Genomic DNA, 14,096 nt, shown 5'->3' with positions numbered 1-14,096 from the left:
CCAACTCTACCATCTATACCCGGCTCCAGTGGTTACTGCTCTCATCAAACTGGGACCAGAGATAAGACTGGAGTCCTCTGCACACAGACTCTACATCCAACTTAACTTGCCTTGAGAACAGAGAAGAGATTTGAATTTTTTTTATAAATTCAAGACATAAGAAAAAAAATCCAGCAGCTAATCTCAGCTCCAGCCAGCCCATGGGACCCAAGTGAGATCTCTCAGGCTTTATGTAAGTAGCAGCTCCTCTCTCAGGCTATATGAGGCAATACTGAAATGTGAGCTGGGACCTTTATATCTTTCTCCAGATGAATGAAGTGTCACCAGGATGACTAACAGTATCACACGTACAAGAAAAGGCAACAACACCTATAATCCAAATAAATACCTTGAAAAGCCTCTGACTGGCAACAAAGCAGCAGCCAATATTAATATAATTGCTAAAACAAAAGCTCTGTAATGCTTTGTTCACAGTGGAAATGAAATCATTAATCAAAAAATTGTGTTACTTCATAGACAACTTGAAGAATGTAGCATTGAATTTATTTTTTGGCCTCAGCAAGAGGTTTCTACTTGTCAAGACATAGCAGATTAGCTGGCAGGGTCAGTGACACCTCCACTTAACACAGATCAGACATGGATCTAACCCCATCCTAATGTACTGCATTTCCTTGAGCTCAAATACCATGATAACCCCCTCCTCCCTCAATGCAGAGTGGTCTTGATGCCACATACCTGACACTGCCAGAGGAAAATGTTTGAACTAATTTCCCAGTAGAAAGCAGCTCTCCCAACACTATCAGTGCAATCAGCAAATTTTGCTAAAGCCAGAAAATAGTTTTGGCTGAAAAGTAAAAGCCAGTAATTACTAGATGCCAAGTTCATCTAACATTAATAAGGGGGAAGAGTCAGTAACAGGGAAATCACCATAATTGCTAAAATAAATACATTTTACAAATTTACTTGAATTCCTTTATTTTCCAAAGACAAAGAAGGGGAGGAAAAATGGAGAAAATAAAAAGGTAATTCATTCTTTTGACAAAACAATCAGACTGAATAAAAATTCTACTTGGATTTTAAATTGAAAATTTCATTACATTTTTCTCTCAATAGACAGAGCACACAGAAAGACCAAGAATAACTGGACAAAATGCAGATCCTTCCAAGAGGGAATGTTCCATTTCACTGTGTGGTTCACCCAGGCCAAACACTGCAGAAGAGATGCTCCCATTTCCAACAGAGACCATCAGGATGGGATTTATTTTCTCAATCAAGTGCTGCCCATGTTCCACTCCCAGTCCCAGAGTCAGTGCAGAGCAGCTATACTCATTTCAGGAACACAGATATTTAAATGGTATGATTAAGACACGAATGCAAGAGCAGTTCCCATACACATTGGGTCATCACCAACATTCACTGGAACATGAGACATGGTCTTTCTGGGAAAAGAGACCATCATGGGAAAAAAGTTTTCACCTTCCTCTAGAAAAGAGAGATTGCCTCTAGAATAATCTAAGCCTTCTGCACACAGATCACTGCTCTGAATGTCAAAGGTAAGGACTGGTTTTTAAAAGGAATGGCTCCATTTATGTGATGCAGAGCTCCAGAAATGCCTGATTCACTGTCTCGGGGCTTGTCTACAAAGAGATAATTTCAATAGAGCTCTACCCCTATAATTATTCTACTACATTCGTACCTCTAAATTCACTTCATTTTCAAAATAAAGACTTTTGTTCCATTATAATGAAGTCTAATAATTAACAAAAGTCACTAAAATGGGACACTTGTAGGAAGGCCTACACAGTCTTAAGCACAGAAAGAAAATCTGGCATAGAGCTCATGCCCTGGTGGACAGCCTTGTCTTGCCTACCACTAAGCAGCTCTGCCACTTGTGTCTACTTAAAAGAGACAGACAAATTAAAAAAGGCACAGCAAATCATTCACCTCAGACTGGCCACACACTTGTGTTTAACCTGAGCAATCTTCCTCTCAGTGCAACCCAGAGCATCAGAAGATCTCTGGGTCACCAGCTGCAATCACAGCTCAGGACTGGAACAGTTTCAAAGACCACATCCATTTCTTGGAAATTGCCCATGTGTTTTTCCACTACACTTGGCATGAGTCCATAGAAACACCAACAGGTTTGGAGAATATCAAGCATGGCTTGATTCCAGACAGATCTAACAATTCTTCTAACTCTGAAATTTTCCTGGCTATCACAATTCATAGTTTCCATCAAGGTCTTCAGCATCCTGAAAGGTTTCCCCCCCACACTTTCCAACCTTGGCAGCTCTAATGGAAAAGCATGCCAAACCACTGCAGCTGATGCTTTTGTCAGCACTGAGCATCATCACTCAATATTGCTAATAAAACTTCTTCACAAGAATCCCCACAGAGTAATAACACAAACAAGCGAGCAGAAGCCACAATGTCCATACAGTTTCATAAAGCCAGAGTTTACAGATATGGGAGCACATCCAGGTTGTAAAATCTGGCAGATCACTTCAAAAAGCAAAATAATACTAATCTCTGCCTTTAACCAAATTTCAATGAGGCTTTGGAGTCATTCCATAAAACCTTTGTGGCATCATCCCCAAGTTGTGCAAGACTTGTCAATCAGAGGTAAATTTTCTGACTGCTGAAGTACAGGATCGAAAGCAGCAGCCCAAACCTCAGACCAATGTGACAGCCAGCAAGGAGGGGAACAGGGAGCACTGTGCTTGGGTGCAGTTATTACTCATTCAATGAGTGCCAAATCCCCATCAACATATTAATGAGGAAAAAAACCATCAAAGTCTAGCAGGATTTGCTCTGGCTGTTCCATCAGGTTGGTAAGTGAGCATTATCCCTTAAGCATTACCACCACAGCCTTCATGCAATCCTAATCCCCACCACACTTCATTGGAGGGTCAAAACCTCTATTTTTACATTTTGTTTAACAGCAGTGGACTGTATAATGAATATTGCAAACAGACAGTAGCCCATAAGTCCCTGAGCTCTGAGTGAGCAAGTCCTCATCTCTGATAAAGCTTGGACACACTGTAAAGCAAGAGTATCACATGCAGAAATACACTAATAGACCAGGTACAGTGGACAGATGTAAGTCTTTCAGCTGTAACATTTCAACTGCACACTACTTCAGTGACAGCTACACAGCCGAATGTCTTTACTGAAAATTAAGTGCCAGTATAATAGATCATGTCAGTGTAGGTTTGGACAAAAGGACTCTGCAAAGCAATATATTAAAATAGAACAGATTCAACCTGGCACTGAAAGATGGTCCTAAGACAACCTGACAAAAACAAAAAACCTTTCCAAAGGACAATTATTTCTGATGCAGCAAGCACAAGAAAAAACAGTATATTTTAAACACAGAATAGTTCAACTGATTTAAAGTTTTGCACACCATACCATTTTCAATATCAAAATGTTTTTGGGTAAGTAAACAAAAGACAATTCACATTATTTGTAGCAGTTATTCTATTTTAGTTATTCTACACATTACATGCATATCACAAACAACATGGAACACACTGAAAGATCTAGTTTTCCGCTAATCATGCAAACCCAGCAAATTTCCATTTTAGTGGGATGTTTCTCCCTAATGTACATGAATAAGTAAAGAAGAAACTCATTTCTAGTCATGGACATAGTTTCAGAGCTATTGAGCAAAACATCCCAGTACATTGTTTCCTGAGAACTGAATAAAAATCTGATGTCCATAGCCCAGCTGTTATAAGCCTCCTCAAAACAGACTGTTGAGATATTTTTACCTTCCTATTATAAATATTTAAATACCTCTGCCTAAACCATGAAAATCCACCCCCCTGCTAAATTTTCCCCAGGGTCCCACTCCTGCCAAACTGTACCTGCAGCAAGACAGGGCAGCCAAGAAAAGGAGATCTTGCAATGGGTTTTTACTTTGTTGCCCTCATCCTGCAAATCAACCTGCACCATGAAAGATTTTCCTTTCCATGCACCACAGGACACCTCTGCCCACGGCAGCACAGCAGCAAAATGCCCCTATATGCTCCTACAGCTGTTTCCAAGGTAACAAGCACAGAGCTGTATACAAGGGAAGGAAGCAAATAGCAGCAACAAAACCTTGCTATATTGTCACTTCTTGAAGCAAGTCTGACTTGTCCCTTTCCCCTTCCCGTCCTTTCCACCTGCCTTATGATTCAAGCACTGGTTGGATAACTCACTCCACATTTTATAATCCCATTACCTCAGTCTTTCATAAGGTTTGGTTTTGATTTTTATAAGGCATCATACTGGAGTTTTAAAGGTGAGAGTCAAATTTTCTGCTCAAAAAAAACCATCTGGGAGAGGAAGGGGAATTGTATCAACAACCTAAATTTACACTCAAACTGTATTCCCTCCCCCTAGAAATAGAAAAACATCTCAGATTAAGCAAAGGGTGTCTGCCCACAGCCATGGCCCTAAGCATCTTACACAAGTCCTATGCATCTAGCTAACACTCCATTTCACCAGTTTGGATAAAAGTATCTCCACTTCTCAGTCTGCACATACAGTTTATCCTTTCTAGACACAGTTGCCACATCTACTCAGATGTGCCAAAAATACGGAGACTTTCCCACCTGCCCACATACATTTTTGCTATCAAAGCAGAAATTAGCCTTTGCTGCTTCTGCTACTGAAAACATTGGAGCAGCAAGAATGCAATTCAAATCCTTCAGTCCTCACATAAAGGACAGCAATGGGTCTGGCATGGCCCACTAGCTCTCATCACTGCCTCAAAAGAGGATGAGTTATCAGGGAGAGAAATCAGCAGAAGATCTGGCCACACAGCGAGAGATAGAAAGCCAGACCATACGCTTTAACCTCTTCTTTCAGGTCTGAGACAACCCCACAGCAATGCAAGGGATCAATCCCATGATTTTGGAATAACTTGTCTGTTATCAATGCAGGCTGGAAGGAACACATTTTCCACCAAGTATTTTCAAGTCATTGACGTCAATTTTTTTTTCATGCATGAAACCGAATAAGTAGTAGGACATTCCATGTACAAGTCTCCTTGCAGTGGAGAAACATTATATAATGAAGCGTTCTGCACACTGGCCAGAAGTCATCCCCATCTTCCAGAGGACAGAAATTTTAAGGCAAAACATACATGAAGAGACTCACTGAAATGGCAATCATACTTCAGCACAGTTTGTGTATATCTTCATTTCCCTATGTGACTTACCATGGCTGACCTTTGCTACCAACTCTGATTAATGAAGCTTCCAATCCATCTCTGGATGGCTGCAAATTGCAAGAGGTGCTCATCACATTAATATTCAGTAACCAAAATATACCACTCTTCTAATTACAATTGTGCTCCTGCTGAACACCAGGACATTTCCTTTGGAAGCTTAAGTACTCTGGTCCTCAGAGGAAGTAAACAAATTGATGGGCCAGAGGATGCACACAAGTCTGAGGGAAAAGGTCCCCAGCTTGGGCATTAAAAAAATCCCCAAACCTATGACAACTGCATAGGCATAGAGATACCAACAAGGCAGACATAACTTGCTCTGAATAAAGAAAAACAGAAGTCAATATTTCTTCATATACTGGTTGAAGGTCAGTTTGCAAAAATCAAAATATGAACAGTGCAGACATTTCTTGCAGTGTTATTAAAGAATGGTTTGGGTCAGAAAGAACCTTTAAGATCAGCTAGTTCCAATCCTCCTGCCACAGACAGGGACATGTCAGGATACAAAACCTTCTCTAACATACCTGTTAACACTGCAGTGCTACAAAAACATTACCAAATACTTCCTCTGCTGCCCCTGCAGAATTATATGCTATAACACAACCATCAAACTGGTTGCCTTGTAGAAAAGGGAAAGAAGCTCCCTATAAACTCAGCTAATCTTTCTCTACACTGCATATCAGCTCAAGCCTGCAAGATTTATCCATCCAGACAAGCCATTCTGCAATTAAATGGCACCTACCTAAGACTGACTACTCTTTGAACCACCCACAGAAATAAACGCGATGTACTCAAAGGGATGCACACCAGCCACAGACTCACTGCAGTGAGTGAAGTCAGAGGGAAGGGGGATGAGAAGGAAAGGCATTACATAGAGCCAGACACAAGAGCCAGTACATGTATGAAGTCACAGAGAAAGTAATCCAGCAAACACTAACCCAGTAGAGCTGTTCATCGACAGGTCCCTGCTGTGAATGTTTAATAAGGCTCCCAAAGCTACCCTGATCCAATGGTGCAAAAGCATCCATGCCAGCTGCAGCAAGGCAGCGTTACAAAGCACTGCACCATAACAGGGCTGAATTCATGCCAACAGGTCTCGGTGTGTTGAGCAGGGGAGTGATTCACTCTTCCACAGGATGAGATTTTTAACAGCTCTGTCTTGGGTGGATGGAGGCTCCAGGGGAAGCCGTGGTCCTAGAGCAATCCAGCAGCAGAAATAGTGTTCTCCCAAAGCAGTGGGAGCCAGGAATCAGCATCAGAAAGGCACAACAGCTTGATGACTCTGTCCTAACACCTTGCAGGGGATCTAACAGCACAATCTCTCTCTGTGCTTATTAACCAGCAGGTTCAGAGAATTCCACAATGAAATGCTGCAACAGTGCCACTTCATATATTTGTTAAGTATGTTTACAGACTAGAACAGTCTAGAGAGGTAGTCTGGGAAGGGGTCCAAAGGAAAAGCCTGCCATTAGCTACTTTGCACCAAAGCAGCAGAGTTTCGTAAAACACGCATTCCTGCTTTTTTCTGCCTATTCCGGATTATCTCCTGCACCTGAGTCCCATGAGAGCACAGGACAAACTTTCCCCACCACTCTCATCCCTGTTCATCTACAAAGGCAGGAGCCGAAGTGCAACGTTTAAACCTCCCTTACGCTGTGCCACCTTGTGGATGTCTTCTCACGACTTTCATGAGCCGCAGGTCCAGCATTTATTTAACATCACACTCTTGAGCATTGTAAACAAAATAACTCACAGTCACTGTGAGCAACAGTAAGCGGCACAATAGGAATCAGAGTACCGTGACACGTCCTCCGTGCAATTTGCAAACCCTTTATTCCCCAGGTGGAGATGGCACTGAGGAAAATTACCTGCTGAAAATAGCATCATCAGTAGCTTTAGAAAGTTGGGGCTCCGATACTGCAAGCCCCTCTAAACATCCAAAAAGGACCACGCAGCCACCTCGGGCTCAGGTTTGTCCTCACCACTTGAGGAAGAAAGAAAAAAAAAAAAAAAACAAAAGCAGAAACCAAGCAAGCCGGAGGATGGAAGGGAAGATTGGCTGCGGCAAAGTTTATCGGCACGAAGAGCATCCCCCCTCCAGTCCCTTCATCCGCGGAGCTCCATGCCAAAAGAGCATTGTCCCCCTCCCAGAGGCATGCACATCACCACCACCCCAAAGAGTAACGGAGAAGAGGAGGCAGAGGGTAATTCCGAGCATCTCCAGCTCTCCTTCCCCCCCGCCGCGCTCACCGTCCTCTTGCATCCGCTGCAGGCACAGGGCGAGGCTCTTCCTCCAGCCCGGCATCGCGGCAGGAGCGGCGCTGCCGCCCCCCGGGGCAGCGGCGCGGCTGGAGGGGCCCGGGGGGGCCGGCGGGAGCGGCGGGCGCTGCCGAGCGCGGCCGGGCTCCCCGGCGCTTTATGGCCGGGCGGTGCATGCGGCGGCGGGGCCGGGGCCGGGCGGGGAGCGCTGCCCGCCCCCGCCTGCGCACAGCCCGGGCCGCCCGCCGCGCAGGTGCGCTCCCCCCGCGGAGGGCGGCAACGCCGAACTCGGGGAGGGGGGGCACAGAAATTCTGTCAATATGTGTATGTTGGATGTTTTTCCCCCGGGGGGGTCTGCGTAGATAGGATGGGCCCCGCCTGCCAACAGGCGCCGCGCTTCGACCCACCCGGCGCCCTGCGGGTCCCAAATCTCGGGCTGACGTTGGACAGATAAATGCCCAGGAAAGGTGTGGAGAGCGCACTGTTCCCATTCTACATTCTCTCTACAGCTGTAGCCTAGCGCCTCTTCCCTTCACCGAGCGGCAGCTGCCTGGCAGCCCCGCACAGGTGCGTGCATTGACGCGTGTGTTTATCCTGAAGTTGGGTTCTCTGGTAAATAAAGTTGCACAGCAGCCAGGATGATCTACTTAATTTTCTTCACTACCACTTGAAAACTGCTGAAGTGTATGAGGAAGACTAAAAAACATCTTTTCAGTTTCTTAATAGTACAGAGACTTCAGCACTTTCACACGGACACAAAGGAGATTCTTATTGCATGTGCCAGGGCATTCATGTTTTTAATTTCCTGGGGGCAACATATCTCTGCAATCACTAGCAGCTTTTTTTTGTTCTTCATGAGGCCTTTTATTAGCTATTTGGTAGGTCTCATTCTGCCCGCCTTTGTGAGAGTTATTATATTATGTGCAACATCTACTACAATCTAAAATATTAGAGACCAACCTCTCCTTGGGATAGCATGTGCTAATTCCAGTTTCGGAAGCTGGTGTCTCACACCACTCAGGTGGAACAGGGCAGCTATAACAGCAAGAGAATATATCCATCTCAATGCATTCATATGGACTTTGGCTTTTCAGTTCAGCTTTTCTGTCCCCACCTGCATGAAAAGTAATTGTAGGACAGCCTAGCACCCTGCCAAGGGCCAGCAGCTTCACCCTCTGTGCTCTGCTCACATCTGAGAAGCATTTGCCATTTGTGTGGCATGGCATATGCCAAGCTGGACAGCAGGAGTCTAGAAAGCTTTCCAGTGGCTGGTGGAAATGGAAGTGGCTGAACACAAAAGTACTTGGGAATCTTCTTGAAACAACCTCCTAAACCTCTGAGCACACCAAGGAAGAAAATCTGTTTCTGCAGGAAGGGGCAAAAGCAGAAACCCATGACTTTAGGGCGGTTGGGGGATGAGAATCCTAACTGAGGCACTTGAATTAAAGGCCTACAGTTAAATTAGCTTCTCCCTCTACCTCCCCAAATTCTTGATGAGCAATGTGGGAGCTGGGCTGCAGAAGGTCTTTTGAAGTTACTATTGTAGCATGCTTTTCCAGTGAGTTAAGCTGGGATAATCATAAACTCATGAGAACAGACAGCCCTCTTCATTTGAGCATAAGAGTTCACAACACTGCAGAGGCAGACAGCAGTATGCAATGCCCTAGGACTGCATCAGAGGTTCCCATCACAGCAGAGAGCAGCACTGTACAGGCTGATTCCCTTCCATGCTTCTAACCAGAGTTACCCATCAGTTTAAAGGACAGTGATGGGAGTGATGGCACCTGAAGGCTTATTCCAGCCAGCTGGAGCAGTCATTTCTAAGAGAGATTTCCTGAGGACTATTGGCAGCAGGAGCACAGATATAGCTCAGACCTGATATACCCCACTAGCAGCACAGAAAAAAAATCACAGACATAAAAAGATAATTTTGCCCACATTCACCTTCAGACTAGAAACATAAGAAAGGATGGACTCCCCACCCGGCTACAACTTGTTCAAGAGCTCCTTTCCTTGTGCTAAATACAGCACATTTGCACAGCTTGTTCCCTAGAGGAAAACACAACACCCCCCTCCATAACCACCCCTTCCCTGCAATTTCTTTGTACTTTTGGGACTCACAACAAATCACAACTCTACAGCTGGATTGGATAAGGGCACATCATGTTAATTTATAGAAAGTTTGTGATATGCCCCAAATATTCTGATAGCACAACTCAGAAGCTTTTTAGAGAAGGACTAATCTGAAGCCAGGATGCATCCTGGAGAAAGGAAATGATGCTTCTCCAATAGTTTAATGCAGCACACAGAGGCAAGTGCTGCTGAATTGTATGACTAACTCAACCACCCACACAGGCAAATCACCTGCCCTTTCTGTGCCTTGATTTCCTCAGCTGTATTTTATAATTGCATGATGATATTCAGATTCCGGTATTAGAAAAGGATTTCCAGAAAAGTGATGGTTATTGATCTAATATGGCTCTCAGGAAAAGTAATGAGAATCTGAAACAAACCTGGTAGAGGAAGGGGCTCTTAAAAGTAAGGTTAAATTGACACTTTTTGTACCTGAAAGCTCATCTGGTTTTGCCATTTACACTGATTGTTCTCACAAAAGACTTTCCCTGAAGTGTCTTTAGACTGTCATGGCTACAACAGTACTGCTTTTTAAAGGACACTGCTACCACAGAAATAATTAAATGTGAAAATAGCAAGCATATTACTAGATGAAAAAGCAGCTCAGAGGTCTTAAGAATTGAATTTGACATATCCATTATTGTAGAAAGAGCCAAAGCTAGTGGTGAGATTTTCTCAAGCACTAACTTCAGTACTCACATGGGAAACTGGGTTAGAGAAAATGAAACATACTGGAAGTACCAGTAGGGAATTCATAAGCAGAGTCAATGTAAAACAGATGCTATGATACTTCTTTAGCAGGAAGTCATGGAGGGATATTTCAAGCATAAGGAAGTCCATAGAAAACTTCAAAAGTGAATAGCCATGTCACAATAATGTGTATGTATAAATGAAATATCCAGATGCAGGATTTTAGGCACCACTGTGACATGGATACTGCCACAACTTTAGAAGGCACTGATGTCCCCCCGCATCCTGCAGAAATGGTTGTCAAACCAAATTCATGAGACAAAGATTCCTCTTTTGGCCACATGCCCCAGGACAGGACGACATGGTTTGATTAACCTGAGGACTTTACTGTGCCCTGCACATTCTGTTTCAGCAGCTGGTGGTCCTTGCCCCACTGAGGAACACAGAGTACAGCAAGACTAAAGTCCCAACTGCTCCTGAGCTGGGCAAAAGGAAAGGTCTCTGCCCTGCAGTATGTGCAGCCTAAATGGGCAGCATGGCTCAGCCCAAAACCCAAGTTTTCCTTGCATGTGTTTTGGGGTATCTCTCTAGTGCTGGACGAACAATGAGAGGTCTTGAATTACATGTTTGCTCTTAATCGGTTGTAGACAGCATTGTCTCTATGGACCTGGGTAGCTTCAAGCTCTGCCTCTCCCAGCAGTTTTCAGTGGCACGTGAGAGGGGACAGTTGGCTCCACTGTGCTTTAAATACCACTATAGCTCTAAGTAAAAAAAAAATGAAAGCACCAAGTTTTCCAATCTCAGGAGCTGGCTATTGAGCAATGGTTCAGGCCTGTCACAAGCCTTCAAACCAGGATTTGCAAATGGGATGGATCTCACCTCTCCTTCACGCTGCATGCACATGGTGGATGAAAGACAGGGATGCCACTTGTGTGGCAAGAGGAGGTTCCAATGTAAAAGTCCCATTTTCCTGCAAGGGAGAATGTCCAGGCTTTTTAGCTTCCATTTTGTCCTTGAGCTCTTTACCTCCAGATAGCTCCAACTCAAACTCTCCTGTCATGTGTTCCTTCACTCTGAGTGTCACTCATTTCATCATCTCATGAGAGTAAGCTGGTTCTCTGCAACAAGGAAAGTCAATGAAAGGAGTCTGTCTTCACTTTCAGCCCCAAACCAAGTGACTTAAGAGTTCCTCTCTAGCCATTTCTGAATCTGTGAGCATCTGGCATTTGGGAAACCCTTAGAAGTGGTGTTCTGTCCGCCCACCATTCCCAGCAGCTTGAGTGAAGATGCACCACTAGTGAGGCGGCACCCTCAAGGCTGCATTATTTCAACAGTGAACTGGAAGTATCAGGAAAGCTTCTGGGGAAACAGAAAGGATTGTGGGCTTCCTCCCCTCCTTATTGACCTGGTGCTACAGCCAGGCAGCATTCAATAGTTAAAATCAAGAAATTACTTTGACTTATGTAATCCTACACAAAGGAAATCTATTTAGGTGTCTAGAATAATCTTTTCCTTTCTCACTCCCACTCCTAGACTTAATTAAATAAAAGATAAATTTTCTTTCTCTACCAAGGCTGGGCTACTTTGCTGAGTGTTGAAGCAGTGCACCCTGTATCTTTACAGCTGTACATGGAGAAGGCAGGGACTATAGGAAATTTATTTTCATCTCACCATGAAATGTAAGTAGCATATGGCTGCATTAATGCAGAACCAGTCTCTACTTTCACCTCTCAGGCTCATAGAAGGGTAGTGGGGATACAGAGCATCAATCTCTGTCACAACACAGCGTCACAATGGGTTTGTTTCACTGGCTGCTACACTCTCTTTTATACCCATACACAGCAGTGAGATCATGGAATTTAATAATGATCCTGTCATGGTAGAAGGTTAAAGGCAATTTTATAATGGATTATCTTCACTTTGCTACCACCAGAGGTTGATTAATAGCAACTTTACTTACTAATCTAACTTGATTCTGATTTTGTCTTAAATTCAGGCAGTTTATTTGTTTTGTAGCCTGCTTCTTGTCAGGCACTTCATACTGTGGATTTCCACAGAAGTGTTCATGTCCAACTAGATTCTGAAGGCTGGAAGCAATCTGTCGTTTTGCCCCTTCTGGATGATACTCATCCCTCTGAATAGCTGGATACCTTTTAGACAGATGTCTTTGGATTTCACTGACACAAGTCTATACTCCATTTATGGGCTCCATGAGGATATGGTCACCTCTGTGCTCTGTTCGTGCTGGAAGGGAACAGAAGTACTTCTTGTTTCTGTCCCAAAGGCATACTTGGAGTCAGTTCAGGAGCTGGCTCTTCACCTCCTCCCTTGGAAATCACAGAATATTTACAAAGGGGTTCAGACCCACCCCCCACCTCCATCCAAAGTCATCTTCTTTCTACAGGAACTGTACAAAGTGCGTGTGCAACAAGCTCTGAGTGCTGAAGCAGTGAGGCTGCCTGAGGCCAGACAACTGTGGGGCTTCTCTACTGGTTCCCTGCTCCTGCAACACCACAGTCAGCAGATCTCTTCTGGGCACAAGGCCTGTCCTTGCTGGGCTGACTGCTGGGCTGATGCTAGTGCTGAAGCTTTTATTTTGCTTCCCTTGAAGCTTCTTAACTTACAGATGCTGTTTAGAGCAAGTCACAGACCCCAGTCACTTTTTCTGCCAACAGCATGACATTGGCTGCCCACCTTGTTTCCAAACCTAATCTTGTCACTTACTGCCAATACCCCACACAGAGATTATCCCCATTTACCTACCAGTGACCCAGCAACTCACAATATAGTGCTGGAAGGACTACAGTGTAGCAAGACAGAGAAGTTTTGCATCTTCCTCACTTTATGCCCCAAACCATCAATGTTAAAGCAAGACTCTGAGGTCTGCTAACAGCAGGATTTAGGGCCCTGCAGTGATCCCAGCTCCATTGCAGCTGCTGCCTATTGATTTCCAGGCTACTGAAACATGTCAGAAATTCAATATCCAAGGTGGCCATGCATGCTACATGTTGCTCTGTGTACTACCCTCCACACAGAGGCAGATAGCAGAGTCTGAAGCATTAGCAGCTGATGCAACTGCTTAATAATGTTAATATTTTTTCCCAACCATGCAACATAAGGGACAATACTTTTGGTTCTACCCTGTGTGAAAATCTCCTCAATCCAGCCAGTAGATAGCTTTGTCTGGGTGACTGTGAAGTTGCTGTGTGATCTGAAGTGTTACTTTGGAAGACAGAAGAATTTTAAAACAAGATTGAACTCAGTCACGGCAATGAAGAGCCGTTTTCTAACTTTTGATTGAAGATGGAGTCACTGGAAACATGTTCTTTCTCTTTCAAAACTGCTTTCAGGACACCCTTCTTTCCTTTATCATGCTAGTTTTTCCCTTGCACACACCACCATGTTTTGCCTTAGACACACACACAGCATCACTAATAAAAAGTCACCATTTGCACCATGTCCAAGCGTTTACTTTCATAAAGTGACATACCCTCTCAAGCAAGAACTGTCCTTACCACCATTTACCCATAGCAGAAATCTCCAAACCATCCCTACATAGAGGTATTCATACCAGACATCCACTTAGCAGCAAGATTTGCCTCTGGCTATGTAAGGTTTCATCTCTGCTCCTCATTGCAGAGGTGCCCCAGGGAAATTTTACAGATCACTTAAGTGAAAGAGCTATCAGATATAGGATAGTTGGCTCTGCAACACCCAGAATGCCAGGCACCAGACAGCCTGGGAAGGTTTCTCATGCTCTACATTTTGCTTTCTTTTCCTGATTGACAAATTGTTC

At 44.1% G+C, this 14,096-nt stretch overlaps 1 protein-coding gene across 1 annotated transcript in view; it reads right to left on the bottom strand.

Moving 5' to 3' along the window:
• The window catches only part of GRIP2 (glutamate receptor interacting protein 2), a 243,835-nt gene extending 236,219 nt beyond the window's left edge, over positions 1–7,616 (bottom strand). Inside the window, exon 1 of the mRNA XM_056501729.1 lies at positions 7,469–7,616. Within this exon, the coding sequence (XP_056357704.1) occupies positions 7,469–7,523 (55 nt within the window). The 5' untranslated portion in view covers positions 7,524–7,616. The remainder of the gene's footprint in view (positions 1–7,468) is intronic.
• Positions 7,617–14,096: the final 6,480 nt, after the last annotated feature.

Source organism: Oenanthe melanoleuca, chromosome 12 (genome assembly GCF_029582105.1).
Source record: "Oenanthe melanoleuca isolate GR-GAL-2019-014 chromosome 12, OMel1.0, whole genome shotgun sequence".
In the NCBI taxonomy this organism is placed as follows: Eukaryota; Metazoa; Chordata; class Aves; order Passeriformes; family Muscicapidae; genus Oenanthe; species Oenanthe melanoleuca.
The sequence above is the reverse complement of the archived record's forward strand: the minus strand, read 5'-3'. Positions and strand labels throughout refer to the sequence as shown.